The 18,945-nt window shown below is 41.1% G+C and overlaps 2 protein-coding genes and 1 long non-coding RNA gene across 4 annotated transcripts in view; 1 reads left to right on the top strand and 2 right to left on the bottom strand.

Annotated features, from left to right (window-relative positions):
- plekhh2 (pleckstrin homology domain containing, family H (with MyTH4 domain) member 2) overlaps positions 1 to 2,192 on the bottom strand; it is a 37,652-nt gene extending 35,460 nt beyond the window's left edge. The window contains exon 1 of one of the 2 annotated variants that reach the window (XM_015057798.1): positions 2,038 to 2,192. Coding sequence is in view for 1 of the 2 variants with exons in the window: in XM_015057797.1 (XP_014913283.1) it covers positions 712 to 821 (110 nt within the window). In the remaining variant the exon portion in view is untranslated. Of the gene's footprint in view, positions 1 to 711; positions 895 to 2,037 lie in introns of those variants that run through there. The other variant, XM_015057797.1, reaches the window with a different exon arrangement.
- Positions 2,193 to 3,521: 1,329 nt separating this feature from the next.
- Positions 3,522 to 18,945, top strand: part of thada (THADA armadillo repeat containing) — a 56,189-nt gene continuing 40,765 nt past the window's right edge. Inside the window, exons 1-20 of the mRNA XM_015057796.1 lie at positions 3,522 to 3,594; positions 3,851 to 3,942; positions 4,017 to 4,126; positions 4,868 to 4,995; positions 5,157 to 5,305; positions 5,390 to 5,422; positions 5,510 to 5,558; positions 6,448 to 6,614; positions 6,982 to 7,076; positions 7,916 to 8,139; positions 8,887 to 9,602; positions 10,218 to 10,372; positions 10,682 to 10,837; positions 13,500 to 13,595; positions 13,671 to 13,794; positions 13,874 to 14,019; positions 14,453 to 14,666; positions 15,547 to 15,682; positions 16,326 to 16,462; positions 16,876 to 17,022. Coding sequence (XP_014913282.1) covers positions 3,870 to 3,942; positions 4,017 to 4,126; positions 4,868 to 4,995; positions 5,157 to 5,305; positions 5,390 to 5,422; positions 5,510 to 5,558; positions 6,448 to 6,614; positions 6,982 to 7,076; positions 7,916 to 8,139; positions 8,887 to 9,602; positions 10,218 to 10,372; positions 10,682 to 10,837; positions 13,500 to 13,595; positions 13,671 to 13,794; positions 13,874 to 14,019; positions 14,453 to 14,666; positions 15,547 to 15,682; positions 16,326 to 16,462; positions 16,876 to 17,022 — 3,055 coding nt within the window. The 5' untranslated portion in view covers positions 3,522 to 3,594; positions 3,851 to 3,869. The remainder of the gene's footprint in view (positions 3,595 to 3,850; positions 3,943 to 4,016; positions 4,127 to 4,867; positions 4,996 to 5,156; positions 5,306 to 5,389; positions 5,423 to 5,509; positions 5,559 to 6,447; positions 6,615 to 6,981; positions 7,077 to 7,915; positions 8,140 to 8,886; positions 9,603 to 10,217; positions 10,373 to 10,681; positions 10,838 to 13,499; positions 13,596 to 13,670; positions 13,795 to 13,873; positions 14,020 to 14,452; positions 14,667 to 15,546; positions 15,683 to 16,325; positions 16,463 to 16,875; positions 17,023 to 18,945) is intronic.
- Positions 12,079 to 12,876, bottom strand: LOC106963079 (uncharacterized). Its single transcript, XR_001428119.1, has 2 exons — positions 12,693 to 12,876; positions 12,079 to 12,400 (listed from the first exon to the last, which is right to left on the bottom strand). It is a non-coding gene; the product is annotated as an uncharacterized LOC106963079 (long non-coding RNA).

Raw genomic sequence — 18,945 nt, 5'->3', positions numbered from 1 at the left:
ATTAGAATGACCTAGTTAAAGTTCTGACCTGAACCTGACCTGAAGTCTTGAAAATTAATGGTCAGACAAGCTAATTAACTTGTTTGCAAAGAAGAATAGGGAGGAAATCTCTGTCACGTTAGATATGATTTGTTGCTTAAGCATGGTAACAATGTATTGTTGCCATGGTTATGCATCTGATTAGCATATCAAAGAATTAGCAGTTCAAATAGCATCTGGAAGAACACCAAATGTCAGAAGAGTTTAAAAGAAGGCTTCATGGGTACAGAACAGAGAGAGAAGGAGAAAGTTCAAATCATTTTCCATTGATCAAATCCCCCACTCCAGCTTCATAATGGGAGAGGATCAAATCCCCCACTCCAGCTTCATCATGGGACAGGATCAAATCCCCCACTCCAGCTTCATAATGGGAGAGGATCAAATCCCCTACTCTAGTGTCTTTCTAACCATACGGTTAAACAGAATTTCGAAGACGAGCGGGAAAAGCAAATGAGGTGGATTAGCAGTTTCTCAACAACTGATGGTTTCATCAAGGACATGTTACGGTGGAATCTTGTAAATTCCACGTTTAGCCTGTCATGCAAGGGTTCATTCACACCAGTCCTGTTTAGTCCGCTTAATAATCAACTCGAGTTCACTTGTACAGAACGTCCGGTTCTTTTCTGAACTCTTATGCGGCCGAAAACAGTGAACTCTGGTCCGCTTACATACCTAGGTCTCTGTTGGGTTGAAGTGAAGAATGGCGCGGTTTGAATGCATATGTGGATGCAAGCAGAAAACAGAGCGCTCCGAAAAAAGGAAGTGACTACAGCGCAGGACATTCTGGGTAAATACAGTCAAAACAAACGACAGAGTCCAGCGCTAGTGGGAGAAATGTCTCGTGGTCTTTTGCCGAACACAAAAGAGAAATCTTTTAACTGCTAAAATAATCTGATGCCACTCCATTTTTGTTAACATTTTGTGAAGTTGCACTCAGTGTCTTCTTCAGAGTTTTTCATGTCGTTTCCTTCTGTGGTTCTTGGTGCAGCGCCACCACAGGCGAGGAGGGGAACAGGTTTTTCAAAGGGTTTGGTTTGTTTGACACAGTGCAGTGAAAGTAAATCAAACCAGGTGAAATTGTAACAGATACTACAACCCAATTTAAGAGTCTACCTGACTGCCAGGTGGAAAACATTCAGAAAGTCAGAAGCCTCTTCAAAATCGTTGCAAGACTGACTGCTACCAGAGATTGTTCCTGCTCATAGCATCACATCCATAAAGACTCCTTAAAGATACTTCAGTGATATGAGTTATGATAATATTTAACTTCCCTTTGGGATAAATCAAGTATTTCTGATTTGAATTGAAAATATGAAAAGCAGCTGGAACTGCTGCAAAAAAACAGTTTTACAACTACAAACTTTTTCAAATTCAGATTGAAAAATACTTTATTGAAAGAGAAATTAAATATTGATCCCAAAGAGAAATCAAAGTAAAAAAGGACTGGTAATTAAATGTATCGTTTTTGGATTTTTATTTCTTAAAAACAGACATCAACTTCTCAATTAAACACAATTTTGAGATGGTCTTAAAACCCAATAAAATACACTGATGATGTATGTTTTTAAAAAAGTTCAAGTGGTATGAATACGTCAGCAAGCCAGTGAAAATCAACCCTTTCCAAAAACAATATTAACTGCGGTCACAAATCAAAAGTATAAATTTACTCTGTGTCTAATTGACAATGTGAGGATGATGCTGTAAAATGTTTAAACTCTTTAACTTTCTAGAATAATTCAATTTTGAGTGTAAAAATCCACCGGAATTGACTCAGACAGAATGATTATTGATTATTACATTAACTTATTTAATGAAATAGTAAAAAGAAACTTAAAGCTAGCTTACTCAAAACATAAAAATGATAATGATAGAAAACTTTAAGTATTCCCATAGATAAATATGGAAGCATTAAGTTGTAAAAAAAGAGCTCCAAATCTCAACCCCACGTTCCCTTTGTAATAAAAAAACAGCCATTTCTATCTATTTTTTCCAACTTACCTTCTATAAAACTGATGTGGATGCGTTTTCAGAGCGTCTTCACGCCATGCTCAGTCCGACCATATTGTGTCTGGTGTTAAAATCCTAAGTTATGAGGAAAAATGAGAGGCATTCTCTCTTTTCCGGGAGGTTTTCATTTCAGCTCACAGGGAAAAGTTGGAAATGGGTTGATTTTTTTTTTTTTCATTAAGGAGGGTGGTGCGTTTATGAAATACGTCCAATCAGATGCTCGGGAGGCGTTTATCCAAGCTGTGGGATCTACATGCTGCATTCCTGTTGCACTTGGAAGTCGGATTTTCCAATTCCCAAGTTGGAAAATGAACTTAAATGTACATTTTATTTTTTTAGATTTTCAAACGGTAAAATCCACTGTGTCTGCCGGAAGTATGATTTGTCGTTTTAAATGAACATACGCTTACTTTCCTACCGTTATTAATTGACTTTTTCCCCAGACAGCAAACTCCACCAGCGGTCACATGGTTTCCACGATTAGAGTGCGAACTTCCGAGGTTCCTCTGAAAGCACCATCTTTCAACAACCGCAATGACTGAAATGATTATCCGCCAATCAAAACGCGGAGCGCAGGGACGTAGCGTTGCAAATGTCTTAAGAACCGTTATAATATAGCTACTAATACTACTACTAATAACAACAACAAAAATAACATTGATAGTTTGTATTAGAATACTTTTCATTCATCTAATATAATATTCAAATTTCGTAAAAAATAACCATAGTCTTCCATTATTTGTACAGATAATCGAAATTAACAGGAATAAACAGCTTTTTTTTATTAAGTCAGATGCCAAAGGACATTTCATTTATCAAATTTATTATGATACACATATTTAGTAAATTATATACATTTAATCTTAATCTTATAATAGGGGTCGATTATAAGATTAAAAACATATTTTGGAAAAAAAAACAACAACCTATACGCAATGATTAATATTTTTTCATTAGGCACTTATTGGTGACATGGAAATCTTAAATATTGTACTTTCATAAGCTGTAAACTGAAAATTATAATACATTGAGAAATAAATTAACATTAACAATATTCAAAGTTATTTAGTATTCAAATATACTCAACTATACCTCTTCCTGGAGCCTTGTTTTATAGTTTGTTGTTTAAGGAACAACTTGAGGGACATTTTAGATTAACAATAATTTTAAACACCGCGCACAATAAAAGCCCGCATGACAATTAAAGCCCATTTGTATTTTTAAGAAATGAAAACTAATATGCTAACTGGTCGCTTTTTACCCTTCCAATATGGCGACCCTGCTTACGTACCGCTTCATTCCTCTGCTACGAAGTCATTGCGGGGGGTCCACGAAAAGTCAAAAATAATCTAGCTTCAAAATAAAATCTTCTAATTTCGCACACTTACTTTACAATTAATTTAAGACAAAATTGTTGTCACTCTTTGACATTTCCTATTTAATTTAGGAACTGAATCTTTTATTGCGAAAATCTACCGGAAGATGTTTTATTTTCATCCGGTATAGTGACCGGCTGTAGCAAGGCTGTAGACCACATGTAGGACTGAGGTAAATGCCTTTTATTTTTTCATCAAACCGCATTTTATGAGCTGCTACCGTTATTATGTTGCAGTTTTATAACTTTAGTTATTTTTAAAGCCTTTTTAAAGTAGACTTTGAGTTATTTTCAGGCTGCTTGTTAAAGTTGGCGAACTTTAGCAACAAAGCTTGTTTTTTTCTGTGCTTCTAAAGAAGCAGTTATGTGATTTTTAAAATATATAACATGTCTAATAGCATACAGTTAAAACATCTGATTATGTGACAACATATTATAGTGTTAAATCATGGTGGTGAAGAAGAAAACTACTAAAGTGGAGGCGGTGGTATTGGATGAGGAGAAGCTATGCCAGCTTATCGGTGAGATTTCTACAATCTTTATGCTCCAGTTTTGAGTTTTCTGCTCATTTGCCTTCATTTCTTGCCCCACCAAGCGTCCCTCTCTGTGGACGGAGGCGCAGATGGAGTCAAACATCTTGCCCAGACCCTGCAGACCTGCTTACAGCTGACTGACGCCGTGCAGCAGATCCAGCTGATTAAAAAGGTCCGTGAATTATGATGTAGTGTTATGTGAAATAGTGGCGTTTCTAGCCCTGTATTAAACAGTATCAGCACCCCTGAATAGGATTGCCACCCATCCCGTAAAATACGGAGTCGTCCCATATTTGGCCGTTAAATGTGCGTCCCGTATTGAAAGATACATAATTATCCTATAGACACACTTATCACACACACATCAACAATAAGTTTAACAATAATTACCAAAATAAAACACAGGAAATATTAAGGTCAGCTAAATTATCGTGGCGGGAGCTAAACAGGACCCCCTGAACTATGAAAGTCAGTCCGTAGCGTTATAATAGCATTAGCCATTGAATAATAGCATTAGCCGTTGAAATCGACTTTTTTATCTTTACATCATGTTATAATGTCATTTCCTCGTAAAAAAAAAAAAAAAAAAAAAAAGGCGCTGCCCCCCCTCTGAGCTGCAGTTTCCAAGTTTCAGAGCTTCTGCCTCACAGAGCAACCCTCTTCCACTCAGCTCCTTCAGACTAGCCAGCAACAATTAGCAAACATCTGGTGGAACTGCACGTTTCGTTGTAGGAGCTACTTTTCAGTGAAACGCTGCTAAAAACGATGTCAAAGGGTTTAGTAGAGGAGCCATGCTGTCATCACTTCGTGAAGACAACTGAAGGTAACATAGTTACTTGATTGTGCTATAAAATGACACTCCGTGCCTGGAAAACACAAATTTCTGCGTATTCAGATGTTCATGCTTCATCAGGCTGGATCCCAGTTGGAGACTCTGAGTGAGGAAGACGCTGGTGAAGCACTGGATGCTTGTCTGAACGCCCTATCTCTGATCTACACCTCTGTGCAAGCAAAGAACCCCCTGAGACGGGCTGCAGCCAGGTAGAACTCGCCTTTAATTTCACATCTCTTGAACTTTTTTTACTGGGATAAACAACACAAAGTAGTAAAAAAAAAATGCTTTTCAATGTTTTTCACAGATTAAAGCCTGAAAAATGTTTAATATAAATAAAATGACCTCACCTTGTTGTGTCTTTCCTCAGTGCTCTCAGTTCAGTGCCTGAGTGTCTTCAGGGCCGGGCTGTGGATAGTCTGTCCTCCTGTTTGTCCGACTGTCTGTCCACTCCGTGCTCAGAACAGCATCCACACACCGTGGACACCATCGCCGCCTGCTTGGATGGCTTCCATCTCGGTAAGTAAGAAAAAAAAAATCACTTCTGCCTATTAAATCACTTGAATTGAAGCAATGAGTTTATGTTTTATTTTGTTTTTCCAGGTGAAAGATGTATTAACAAGCTGCTGCGTCAAGGTTTGTTTCCACTCATTTTAAAAAGTTTGAAGAGTTTCCTCTTTGCAGACTAAATTTCATCAAAGTCTCTTTGTTTTGTTTTGATAGTGTTAAAATTCATCTGCGAGGTTTTACAGGAATACCTTCAGCAGAACAGGTATGAAGACGAACTCTGTGTTTTTCAGCTGATTGATTAAAATGTAATCATTTAATGATTTATGGGAACTAATATTATTTTAAAAAACAATAATTGGATACTCCAGTTTGTGTTTATTATTGGTTTTCCTTAATCCACATAAGATTGAAAACGATACCAACAAGCAAGCATGGTAGTGGCAGCATCATGGTGTGGAGCTTTCTCACTGGCATTCGTACTAGTATGTTGTTGGTTTAATTACAAAAAATAACAACTACCTTCAATTTGTTTTACTTCAACACTCAAATATAAATAAATATTAAAATGATTAATCTGATTAACTGTGATTAATTGATTATTGAAATAATCATCTACTAATGGAGTAATTATTAATCATTAACTAGAGTACACAGGCTAAAAAAGGCAGTAGTTAAGCTAAAACTGTACAAAATACAAAACATTTTGCATTTAAGACAAAATGTTCAACATTTTCTGTAAATATATCTTACCCAGATGTCAAGCGGCGGGTTTAGCTTCGACTGGTTCAAAACCTGTAAAAATAAAATCTCCTATTAAGCTTCTTTTGTTATCAAATTATTAACCAGTAAATCCAAAAATAATCAGCAGATCAGATTGATGTCAAGTTGAACAGAAAGGAGTGAACTTTTCACACGTTGCTAGATTTTTATGCAAATGATCAAACTTAAACTAAAGGAATTTTAGGCAAAACTGTGTTTATTTTCTTCCTTAAAAAGAGAATTGAGATATTTACTTACCTGCATCTTTTAATGTATTTCTAACATTGTATTTAAAAAGCTGAAGTGCTTAAAGTAACTCAAACTGAATAGCCAGGCTTGTGTGGATTTAACAGTTCTTTCATTTCGTCTGTCGCCCCCTGCTGGTCACTCAGCGGTCTTGCAGGGCGCCACATCGCTCAGGCCCAGCTCATGCAGTCCTGCCTGGCTGCGGTGAAAACGTCCATGCTGGTTCTCCAGAGATCTCAGGGCGCCGTCGGGGCGGCGCCGCCGGAGCCGCTGGGCGGCCTGCTGAGCTGCTACATCCACATCCTCACTGACGGTCAGAAACAAAGAAACTACTCTTAACATTATTATTATTCACAGTATTTACTCTTGTCATGAGACGAGAGTCGTTTTGTAATCATTTTGTCTATGTAATTGAATTTTATTGTTGGCTCTTTAGCACATGGATATTATAACATGGTTTAAATTACAAATTTCAATAATTAACGTGTTAATATATTTAATCAAATTGAGATAAGGGGTGGTTCACTTCTTCCCACTCCATTTCTTGGTTGTGTATGCACATGTTTTCTCTGTCCTGCTGTTTGCTGTTGTTCTAGTTTCTAAAATCCTGTTTGAAATAAATCAAAAACCAAATCAAACCTGAATCTACTGGATTCTTCTGTTTTTCTCTCCACCTGCAGAAGAGTTCATCCAGGCGGTTCAGAGCACAGCAGGCATGGCCGTGGTTCTGCTCATCAGGTCCGTCATGGGCACCGGAGACGAAGTCGCCTCAGTGGTGAGTCCTGCCGTCTGGAAAAAGAAAGTACACCCTCTCAGTTCTGGTCAGAGGTAATAAATGTTAACATTAGCTTCTAAATCAGGTTTTATAATTATTTAATTCCAAGAATCGATTCTGGTCGTCAATATTTAAGCTGGAATAGAAGAAACAAAAAGCTCCTATGAAGGAGAGCAAGAACAAACAGAAATGAATTGATAAATTGGCCACAGAGAAGTACATTTCTGTAGAAATCTCTAGATTAATTTCTTGGATTAAATAAACAAAACATGGATGCTCTGTCAAAAAGAAATAAATAAGACATTCTTTGATATTGTAAAAGTAAACATTTGCAAGAAAAAAAAAAATTACATTTATGAGGAAAATAATAAGTTTTCCAAGACTGAAGTAAATCTTGGAGATGCAGATTTGGTTACTTCATCGTGTTGCAAACACACAACCAATTATTTTTTAACTAGTTTTTAGTGCAAAAGTCTTAGCATACTGAAAACGTTTCAGAAAGATACAGGAGTTTAAGTAAATAATTCCTTAATATTGATGAAAAAGTACTAGTTCCACTGGCAGATTTCTTCACTTATAACATGGGAAAATGTCTTTGTTCTGAGAGAAAAATCTGCTTTTACTAGTGCTTTTTATGAATATTCAATAACCTTTGACTGAGAACAAGCTCTTATATCTTGCTGAACCGACTATCAGGTGTGAAAACACCTGAAGAACTGATCTGAAATGGGAGGAATGTTTTCTTCTCCATATTTTTACGACATTCTAAAGAAACCAGAAACACTGAATCAGTACCTGAGTCATTCTGTGTGTTTCTGTGTGTCTGATGACTTCATCAGGTGAGCAGTTTGCTGCGTGGCTCCGCTCCGGGTTTGGACTCGCCCCCGCGGTGGCTCCAGCTGAGGTGCGAGGCTCTGTGTACGAGCGGACGGCCTCCGGGTGTGGCTCTGTATCTGAGCCACGGCGCTCTGGCCATGTTGGGCTGGAAAGGCTCTCTGCCCGGGCCGCAGTGGGAGGAGCTGCTGCTGCTGGTCCCAGAGACGCTGCTGGGCCTGGATGTCAGGTACGCCGTTTGAAAATGCTTCAGTTTTACTGTGGGAAAAGTGGACAAACCCTGGTTCTAGTTGCAGATTATTTTTAAAAATTATGATTATTTTTTATTTATTTACTTATTACATTTAAGGGGACCTATCATGCAAAATTCCCATTTTGCACATTTTTATACTTTCTTTTGGGTCTCTACTGCTGCTAAAACCAGTCCAACCCCTTAATAAAACCGCCCAGCTGCCTTTTGGCTACAAGTTAATGTTTTTTGGTGTATAAAAAATGAACAGTTTCAAAAACCTGCCAGCTATTGAGTGGCACTGCTCTGTTACCTAGCAACCACAGCAGAATTCCTCCTTTTACTGAGCTCCAGCCCGTTTAGTCAGCTGGTTTTACCGCTGCATGTGCTGTACAATGGCTGCTGGAAAAAACAAGCGCTTTGTTGTCGACTTACCATCCAGAAACCACTTGCTGCATTCTTGTTGGTTGTAAAGGAGGCTCCACTTCTGCTTTTCAAAGATATACATCTGTATAATTGCGCATCTGTTTGTAAACATTGAGTTCGGGGTGTGGCCAACAGCAGCTTATTTGGATTTAAAGTGACAAGAGGCCCTAAAACAGCTGACCAGACTAACGTCTCATTATCTTAGAATGATTTTGTGCAAAAAATGTGCTGGAGATGTTTTGTATAGACCATAAACCGACTCTAACCTGTTCAAGGAAGCCTAACAGGTCGCCTTTAAGGTGTTTTTCTCTTTATTTGCAGTGTAAAGGAGTCCAGCACAGCCATGGTGGTGGCTCGGGTGTTGACCCTCTGGAGCGGCGCCGCTCTGGACTGCCTGCAGGAGAAATCGGGCCTCTGTCCTCCCAGCCTCCAGGTGGCGCTCCGCGGTGGCTCCATACTGCAGCGCCACCTGCTGGAGCACATCTACTCCCACTGGGAGCATCCTCTGGACGGCGTCCGCCACCAAACCCGCTCTTTGTTCCACAACCTCCTCCTCCTGCATCGGTGCACGAAGCCGGCGGACTCGGACCCGGCGGACTCGGACCCGGCCTCCGATCCGTACGTGGCAGAACTGACCCGCAGCCTGCTGGGCCTGGAGTGGCACATGAGGGGTAAGTACGGCTCTCTGGGCTGCCTGGTGGAGCTCTACGGGGCGGAGCACCTGCTGGCCGTCCAGCCCCGTCTGCCCTCTCTCCTTCTGGACCTGATGGGCGATCAAACGCTGGCTCCGTATGCCAGTGACCTGCTGGAGAGGCTCTTCGTCAGCCACAAGGCACAGCTGGCGGCACGGGAATCGGACTGGATGGAGCTGTGGCACCGGACTTGGGTGAACCCCCTCCTGGACGTTCTGTGCCACACCAGGCCGGAGCAGACCACCTACATACTGGACTACTTCCTGCCCAAGCTGCTGCGGTGCAGCCCCTCCAGTCTGGCACACATGGTGCGCGCCCTGCAGGGGGCGCCGCCCTGCAGGACAGGTACGGAACTAACACAGTAGTGACCAATCGCTCAAAAACGAAGACTAACAAGTACAGATGCAAGTTATCGATTAATGAGTTAATCTAACATTGATTGACCTGAGCGGCCATTTTCTTAAAGGGGCAGTATTATTTAAAATCGACTTTTTTAAAAGTGTTACGTTATGCTATGATGTTGTTTACTCATCAAAAACACACCTGGAGTGTTGCTTTGATTCTTTCATGCATGTTTGAGAAATCATGCATGATTGCATGTGCAAAATGCCTGGGTGGGCTTAGCCCCGCCTCCGAGGTGAAGCTCCTCCTCTGAGCTGCAGTTTCAAAGGTCCAGAATTTCTGCCTTCTTACAAAAATAATCTTAAAAAATAAATAATCTTGGGCTTAAAGTGGATTTTTCATCCCAAACCAGACTATGTTTGGACCGTTTCTCTGTCCTGCTGTGTGATAGCTGCCATTTTTAACAGCTTAAGAATGACCACCAGCACCCTCTGCTGGACAGAGGCCAAACTACAACAATAAAAGTTAATCCATTGGAACTATTTTTAATCTAATGAGCCATTAAGCAATAATTGATTGATTAGTATCCCTAATTCCAATGTGTTCCTGAATTATCAGGTCCTTCATCCAGCAGAGGAGCTGTGGGAGCCTTGATGACCTGCCTGCGGGCGGCCAGAGCCCAGGGAGTCGCCGCAGCCTCAGAGGAGAGTCTGTGGGGCGGGTTGATCCCGCTCTCACTGCTGCAACAAGCACTCATCCACAAACATGATCAGGTGAGCTCTCCCACTTTTCCAGGTCACAACTGTAACCCAACACTAAGTAGGGAATAACTGTGGAGCGCCTTCATAGCACTTCAGCAGAGAACAGCCAGAAAGAGCTAAACTACAACACTGAAAGAACGTCTAAGGGACGCTAATAGTTAACACATTGGAACAAATTTTAATCTAATAAACCAGTGCTTGAAAATTAATTGTAAGTCGATTAATTCTTTGCATCCCTACTTCACAAGTGCGCCCTACTTTCTGTTGGTGAATCCCGAAATATCCCAGTAAATCATGGAGTTGGTTCTCTGGTTCCTGCAGGTGAGGATGGACGCTCTGGGTTTGGTGTGTGAGAGCCACCGCAGCACCGAGGTTCTGACCTCACAGGAAATGGATCTCATCCGCCATTTCCTCCCTCCCAATCTGAACAGCCAATCACCAGGCGTCAGGCAGCAAACTCTCAGCCTGATGAAGAAGGTGAGGCCCTGATTGTACACCATTCTTGTTCGTTGAGTCAATCAGAAGTGATCTGATAAATTGACGCCATGTCCATCCATCCACCCATTTTCTTCCGGGTCATGACCGACTTTCATTCCAATAGAGCAATTTTTGCAGCCATGAGAGCGATTTCAAAATTATTTTGGGGTCAAAATTCCACCCTGTTTCTCACTCTAAAAAAGCGGCAGTTGGTGTCAGTTACACTCTGCGTTTCGGCAGTTGGAAATTTCGCTCGTTTTTCGCGTCGCCATCGTGACTCCAATCCCCAATAATAATAGATCCTTTCTTGGCATCGAATATATAATAAAGAGACATTCTATTGGGTGCCTGCCATGCAATGCATGGAGGCAGTTTATTTTCAGAACAAAGTAAAAAAAAAAAAAAAAAAAAAACAGATGTAACAAAGTCTGAATCCCACCAAATCATCAAGATTGTTTTTTTCTTTTACAGTACCCTATAAAGAAAGAGCTAGCTAATTATAAACCACCTAGAAGGTAGTCCACAGAAACGATAAGTTTCTAAAAATAAATCTCCATCACAAAGAAAAATAACTGAAATAAAATCTAAACAGATGGAGAAACCAGCTGCAATATTCTAACAGAAAACCAGAGGGAATAATTATCCTTGCATGCAATACCTTAACCAAAAAAAAGAAGAAGAAATCAAAACTGGTGAAATCCAGGTGTTTTGTTGTGCGCCTCCTGTGGGTCTACTACTGACCTTCGAGGTATTTTGCCCCAAAAATTAAGGCCATGATCCCCATGATGTCCATCACTATAACGCCATACATCTTGGTTTCCTGCTTCTTGACAGTTTATTCCTCGGCAGTCTCCGTTACAGAGGAAGCTGTCTTCCTATGTTTTTTTGTCTCACGAGAAGTCTCCAACTGTCACCGTGACCCCAGAGTGGACCCTGACGGTGCCCTGGTTCTCCTGCTCCCGTCTTCCAACTAGGGGGCTCTTGGTGTCCGTGCCTGTCTCCACCGTCTGTGTGGTCTCCCACTTCCTCGACAATGTCACGGCTCGTCTCCATTCCTCATGGCGACATGAGGCTCTTGGGATGTGACGCCATGTTTTGTCATTAATTGTTAACACTGTGTAACATATTACTTATGAATATTAGCATGATTGAATAAATAACCAAATTAAATCAGAAAATACTTAGGTTAGACTGCTGGAGGGAGTGGTAACTTTGTACAAACACAGTGACAGACAATGGAATGGTGCAAAATAAGTGATATGCATTAATATTTACAGACAAATCAGTCAAGACAGTTCATGAAATCCAAGGTGTTTTCCTTTATCCAAGGAATTCAACCAGTTCCTTGATGGTGCCGAAAAAGATCATCCAGTTCCATTCAGAGAGGTCCAATCCAGAGTGAAGATGGTTTACTGGTGGCCTGAATATCTCCTCCATAGTTGGGAAGGAGGTAGCAGAAGGTGCCGTTTCCTTTGGTGCTACATGGTTTCTAGCTCGCAAGTCTGATCCACCTGACAGACATTCAGAGTCCTGGAGACGGTGATCCTGGAATGGGAACCTGGCCTGTGTAAAAACAGGCCCGATTGATCAATCTTCGGTTTTGTCTAATAATCATACATGTACATGTTTTCTGATCACTGTAGTGAATGAGTTTATATTATAACCATAAAACTCAATCATTACAATTTAGCATACAATGGTTAGCGTTTTATAATTCAAAATACTTTCAGTTTAAATGAGTCATCCGGGTGACTCAGATCAGTTCACACTGACCGAGCCCAAACAATAGCCAGGAGCTAGTGCTAGCATGCTAGCTCCTGGCATGCTAGCTCCCGAACAAAACACAAACACTCACCAGTTCCGACTTGTCAAACCTTGTGATCCGGTGAAGGTTTTAATCCACAACGAGGCATATGAGTGGAAGACAGTATTGTAGACACTTGCTAGAGGCTTACAACCGGCTAGCAGCCTACCTGCACCAGCGTCAGACAGCGTATCCGACCCAGTCTGCTGTTTTCCAGCCATATAAGCCGCAGAGGACGCTGACCTATGACGCTGACGTGCAGCTGGTCATGTGACCTTAAAACCACGCGAGAACGAACAGATTGTCGTTTAATCTGGTTCATACTCCAGTCCAGAAGGTGGCGGTAATGCACCTGAAAGTTGTTTGCCAACCGCCATAAAACAAAAAGAAGAAGAAGAAGATTGTCGTTTATTCTCGTTTAGTTTATTTTGTGGTAAAGAAATTAAGAAGAGGATTTTATTTTTAAATAAATAAAACTGAATCTAAAAAAAATTTAAAAAAATTATCCTGGTTACAACTGCAATAGCTAGCTAACAAGGTCCAAGAGATCAGTAAACAATTTGTTTGATTTTTAGTATATTGAGAAAGTGGGAAATAGCTTGACTTTGACAACTATAACATGCACCTGTGTTGCGAAGTGCGTTGTGTCAATTAACGCTAAAATAATGCCATAATTTAAGCCTTATTTTATAGAAGAAATTATGACGGTATGATTGTGACCGATTCCTGCTCATGCGCATCGGAACAGTTTGGCTCAATGCGCGTTGCTAGCTGTAGAGGCTAATAGGTTCTGTCCAGTCCAGTATGTTGATGGTTGTCGGTTCCTCGCAGTCTGATAAACCACCTGCTGTGCTTCAGTTGCTCTGCAGGGTGAAGGACAGCAGCCAGCTGCTGCAGAAGAGACTCGTTCAGGAGCGCCGGGCTGAAGACCAGCGCTCCCTGGATCAGTACAGGGTGAGCAGAGAGTCGCTGCCACAATCATCTGATCTGAACCGGAACTCTAATTTTAGGGAATCTTCTTGGTTCCAGGCTTTTCTTCGCTGGCTGAGTGGGAACCTGCTGGAGGTTTTGCTCCCTGGAGCCTCCTTCTCCAAATGCCTCCTGTCCCTCAGCCTGCTGAACCTGCTGAGTCAGCTCTTCTCCTTCACCGCTGGTAACCATGGTTACGACCAGATGCTGATAACTGATCCATCCGTCTCTAACCGCCGCCTCCTCCTCACTCCGTTTCCCAGAGCCCGGCCTGTTCGCCCTCGGTGAGGTCGTGACCCCCACACATGCTCAGAACGTCCTGAACTGCGTGGCCAGCAACTTCCTGGAAGTGAAGCAGCTCGCCACGTCGCTGCTGAGCCAGCTTCCTCCATCTGCTGTTGGACTCCAGGTTAATATTCTGTCCATGTGGGCAGTGAAACCAGTCTGACTTCTGGAGAAACACTAAATGTTTCCTTCCTTCCCTGAATCCTTCAATTGGTTTCCTTATGTCTGTTATTCCTTGCTTCCTTCACTACCTTTCCTTCCTTTCATTTTTGCATTGTTTCCTTTCCTTTTATCCTTCCTTCTTACCTGCCGTTCACCTTTCCATCTCCTTCCTTCCTTATATCCTTTGCTTCTTTTTCTTCCATCCTTCTTCCTTTCCTTCAGTCTGAACTGTATTTTTTAAATCCGACTGATTAAACTCTTAAACTCTGGTTTTCTCTGTAACTCTGTGAGGATGAATCTTTCTCTCTCTCGTTCTTTTCGTTTCTCCTCCAGTTTTTCTCTGATTTGTCGTTTCGATCAGCTGTTTCAACGCCGATCCATTTGTTTCTTCCCAGGTTCCGGAGACGATGCTCTCTGTTCTCCGGGCCGCTCTGGACCTCAGCACCAGCACCAAACCCTACGACAGTGTCACCGCCGCCCACCTGCTGCACCTGCTGCTGCAGCAGCCAGACCTGATCCCGGTTCTGCTGCGATGCGATCCGGGTCTGGACCTCCAGATCCGGCCTGAGGCGTCCCGGTCGCTCATCCTGGAGCTCAATGCGCTGGCAGGTAAAAACCGCTGCAGCCTCAGCAGGTCGTAGCGTTGATCACATGTCTGCAGTAACAAAGTAAAAGTAACTTATTACTTTACTGTAGTAAATTTTTCATCATTTATTTTTACTCACTTCCTCCTGCTTTCTTCTCCTGCGGTGTCAAACTCATTTTCGTTTTGGGCCAAATTAAGATCATGAATTATCGCTCTTAAAGGGCCGGTGAGACATTAATAAATTAGTAAAATTAAACAATATTGAACATCTTTTCAGTCCCTCCAGGATTTTGTGATAGTTTTTGTAATAAAAAAGTTTTTGTGGTGCTAATTTAGAAATATTTTTATTACTCGATTAATCTGACGTCAGTTAAGGCTGAGGCAGCTGTTAGCATTGCTGAAACTGAAATGTTTTGACCATTTTTTGAAAAATTTGCTGGGATTTGTTGATTTTGTGTTAATTTCCACGATAATTCGCAAGAAATTGGAGAGACTGATTAATGTAATCTATCAGAAGATAGATAAAAAACTGCTTTAATTTGATTGATAAAATAATACTGAAGCACCCTGGGGCCATATAAAAAGGTTATGGGGGACCGGATTTGGCCCTCAGGCCTCGAGTTTGACACATTTTCACTCTTTACTTCCATGATGAAAAAAACAAAATCAAATGGTAAAAAAATCCACCGATCGCACAAAAAGTAGAACTTTTTAAGTATTTTAGACGCGTCAAAGTCATTTTGTATTCTTGAAGGTGGAAATTACTTTTTACTTTTTCTATTTGAGTAGATTTCAAAACTTATTCTTTACTTTTAGAGTATTTTCTCATACCAGTGTCTGTAATTCTACTAGAGTAGAGAGTGTGAGTGCTGTTGTCACCTCTGACCGTTTTTCTCGTCTCAGTGATCCGGTTGCTGCTGCGCCGTCTGCAGACGGAGCTGTCCGGAGCCGAGGCGTCGCTGCTGCAGGCGGCCGCTTCGTTTCCGCTCTACGGCAGAGTGCACTGCATCACTGCCGTCCTGCAGCGTCTGAACACAGAGTGAGCATGAGAACCGCTTTTTATCTTAAATTTAGGCCTTAAAATGTCTTAATTGAATCAGAAAATATGTTGATCACAGTCCTAATTTAATTATGGTTTAATTAAACATAATAGTCTACGTAGTTTATGTTTCATCAGACAAATGTTTTGCGATATCTTTAGTTTGCGGCTAACGCTAACTAGCTGCAAACAAACCCGAGCTAGCTAGGAAGCTAGTTAGCTTTTTCGCTTCTACCATTGGTAAGTAGGGATGGACAATAAATTGATATGTATTAGATAAATATCAACTCGTAATAATATGTCTGGTTTATAGACTATTCACTGAACTCCGATCCAGAACTGCACAGCATTCTGGGAAATGTAGGCAGATGAAAAGGCGTTAACTAGCACAGCCAGTTAAGCTAGGCTGGTGGAATCAGCTACGACGTTTGTCCTCGCCACTGGCTCATTCCTGTCACCAACCCGAACGACGCTGCGTGCGTTCTGTGATAATCTAAACAAGAAATTTTCTTTCATACATTTCTACAGTGATACAAATCTTAAATTTAATTAATAAAGATCTTAAACGGTGTTAAGTTTGAGCTGGTGAAACCCCGTGGTTGGTCCTCTAGTGTAAATCTGATCTGTGCGTCTGGGCTCTGAGGTGTTTGAGTCAGACGGAGCAGTGGACGGGTCTGGTGTCGGAGCTGATCGCCGTGTGCTACCGGATGTCCGATGTGGTGTCCCCGGTGGTCCAGAGCTCGTCCCCGGAGGGACTCATCCCCATGGACACCGACTCTGGTAAGGAAAGTAAGCCTAAGATTAGCGAGTAAGTAAACATTATTTGTTTCAAGTAAGCAGCTAAAGCTAGCTGCTTACTAGCAGCAAGTATTGCTAATACTTGCTAATACTTTAGCAGGTATTAGCAATTCTTGCTAAAACCAAGTATTTGTACTTGGATACGTGCAGTGAAGTACTTTTTAACACAGACAAAAAATCACAATTTTCAAACAAATCAAGTAGAGTAAGGTGGTGAGACTTTTCATCAACAAAGTCACTTACTAAAACTGAGTGTGGATAGAAATGTGATGGAACTGATTTAACTGACTATTTTCAATTAAGTACATTGTTTGCCTTTACAGTGTAGTTGTCCTCTTCTCCTCCGTCCTGTAGGGGAAACCTGTGAAGTGTGTTAATAATGAGTGTTTACACAGAGACGACTGGAGGTCTGCAGAGGATCCTGCAGGAGATTCAGCCCAGAGACTCCAACGACTTCTTCAACAGCGCCAGAGAGCTGGAGAAACCCGAAGGAGATGATCAAAGTCAGGCCCAGACGCAGCGCACACCGCCGCTAAACGCAGGTGCAGGAAATTGCCATAATTTTAGTTGGTTGAATCTTGCTCTCTCTTGCAGTACCTGATATGTCCAAAAGGGGGAGGTGTTTCATCTTTTTTATGTTTCTTGTTTACATGTTGCTCAGTTAAAGTTTAGTTGTATCCCACATTTCAGCAACAAGATAGTTCAAAATGCTTTATAAGGCCTCAGCTCGGTTGAAGTGAACTTTGGCACAGTTTTATTTCTTACTTTGTTTTTATTTAACCTTTATTTTAACAGAATAAAAATCCCATTCAGATTAAAAACCTCTTTCCCTCAGAAGACCTGGACAAGAGGCAGGACAGAGTAGAGAGAAAACTGTGGACTCCCTGCCTGGACTTAACTAATTAAACAGTTAAAAGAAAAAGTCATGCTATAAAATCAGGTACATGTTATAGAATCGGCCTCAAGAGCTTTTAGTTTGGATTTAAAAGCACTAAATGAGACGAGTTCAGTCAGTCTCAAAGTTTCTGTTTCATCTGCTTCATCTGTGTAAAAATGCAAATTAGCATCAGGTTTGAATGGATGTGTGGATGCAAGTGGACAAGAAATCGTTCCAAAGCAGCAAGTGGATTACAGCGCAGGGCATTCTGGGTAAATACAACCTAAACGGACATGCTAATTCAGCGCTAGCAGGAGAAATGGTTCATTTACCAAAGATAAAAGATAAGTCCTAGTTGCTAAAATCTTCATTTTTGTTTACATGTGAAAAAGGAAGTCGCGTTCAGTGTTTTTTTCTGAAGTTTTCATGTCGTTTTTTTCAGCAGTTCTTGTTGCAGCGCCCCCACAGGTGAGGAGGGGAACAGGATTTTAATTAGTTTGGTTTGTTTGACATCCTGTTGTGTGAAATCGAACCACAGCAGCTGAAAATGTAACAAATGTTACAACTTTGGATTCGCCTTCTCTCTCTCTCTGATTGACATCAGTCTGTTTGGAAATATTCTTGTAACCTTTCCTAAACAGTAGGCCAGTGATTCCTGAGGTTATTGCAGATGGGTTGTTTTTTGTTTTTGGTTTGGTGTTGTTTTCACACACATACACCTGTGTGCTCCAGAGCTTCAAACTGTCTAGATTCCTGCTTTTATAGAGCCAATCTTACTGATGTTGACAATTATGTAGGTGCATTTGATTAGGAACACCTGGCTGCTACTTTCCCACCTCGTCCCTTGAGGAAGCAGGAAGTTTTGACATAACTTTTCACACACAGCTTTCCTTTTGTCAGTATTATAATAAAAGTAACAGAATTGCTAGACTTGAAAGAGGTTATATTGTCTTTTTATCGTGATTTTCAGTTTGTTGAATTTCTTTCTCTTGCAGTACCTGGGTTGTCCAAAAGGGGGAAGTGTTTCCTCTTTTTATGTTGTTTATTTACTTGTTAAAGTTTATTTGTACGGCACATTTCAGCAGCAAGAGTTCAAAGTGCTTTGTAATAAAAACAGTAATACAGTAACCATTCAGTAAAGAGCAATAAACATTATGTTGTGTCAAATCCAATCATCAAGCAAATATATTGATTAATATTCCAGTTATTATAAACCAAAGGCATCTCTACACGGCTGGGTTTTTAGCCTTGATTTAAAGGGAGTCGGTGTTTTGGCAGTTTTGCAGTTTTCTGGAAGTTTGTTCCAGATTTGTGGAGCAGGAAAACTGAATTCTGCTTCTCCGTGTTTGGTTCTGGTTCTGGTCCAGAGCAGACCAGAAACAGAAGACCGGAGTGGTCTGGAAGGTTGACTTAGTAATTAATTTCTGTAATTTTTACAGTTTACTCATCCAAATGAATCGGTGTGACATTTTCAAACAGTAAGAGTGAACAATAACAAAACGTCCATGTTTGGAACCACAGATGTCTTCCTTCTCACCTCACTGTGTGTGTGTGTGTGTGTGTGTGTGTGTGTGTGTGTGTGTGTGCG

Source organism: Poecilia latipinna, unplaced genomic scaffold (genome assembly GCF_001443285.1).
Source record: "Poecilia latipinna isolate Pla-1442-1.1 unplaced genomic scaffold, P_latipinna-1.0 Scaffold1492, whole genome shotgun sequence".
NCBI lineage: Eukaryota > Metazoa > Chordata > Actinopteri > Cyprinodontiformes > Poeciliidae > Poecilia > Poecilia latipinna.
The sequence above is the reverse complement of the archived record's forward strand: the minus strand, read 5'-3'. Positions and strand labels throughout refer to the sequence as shown.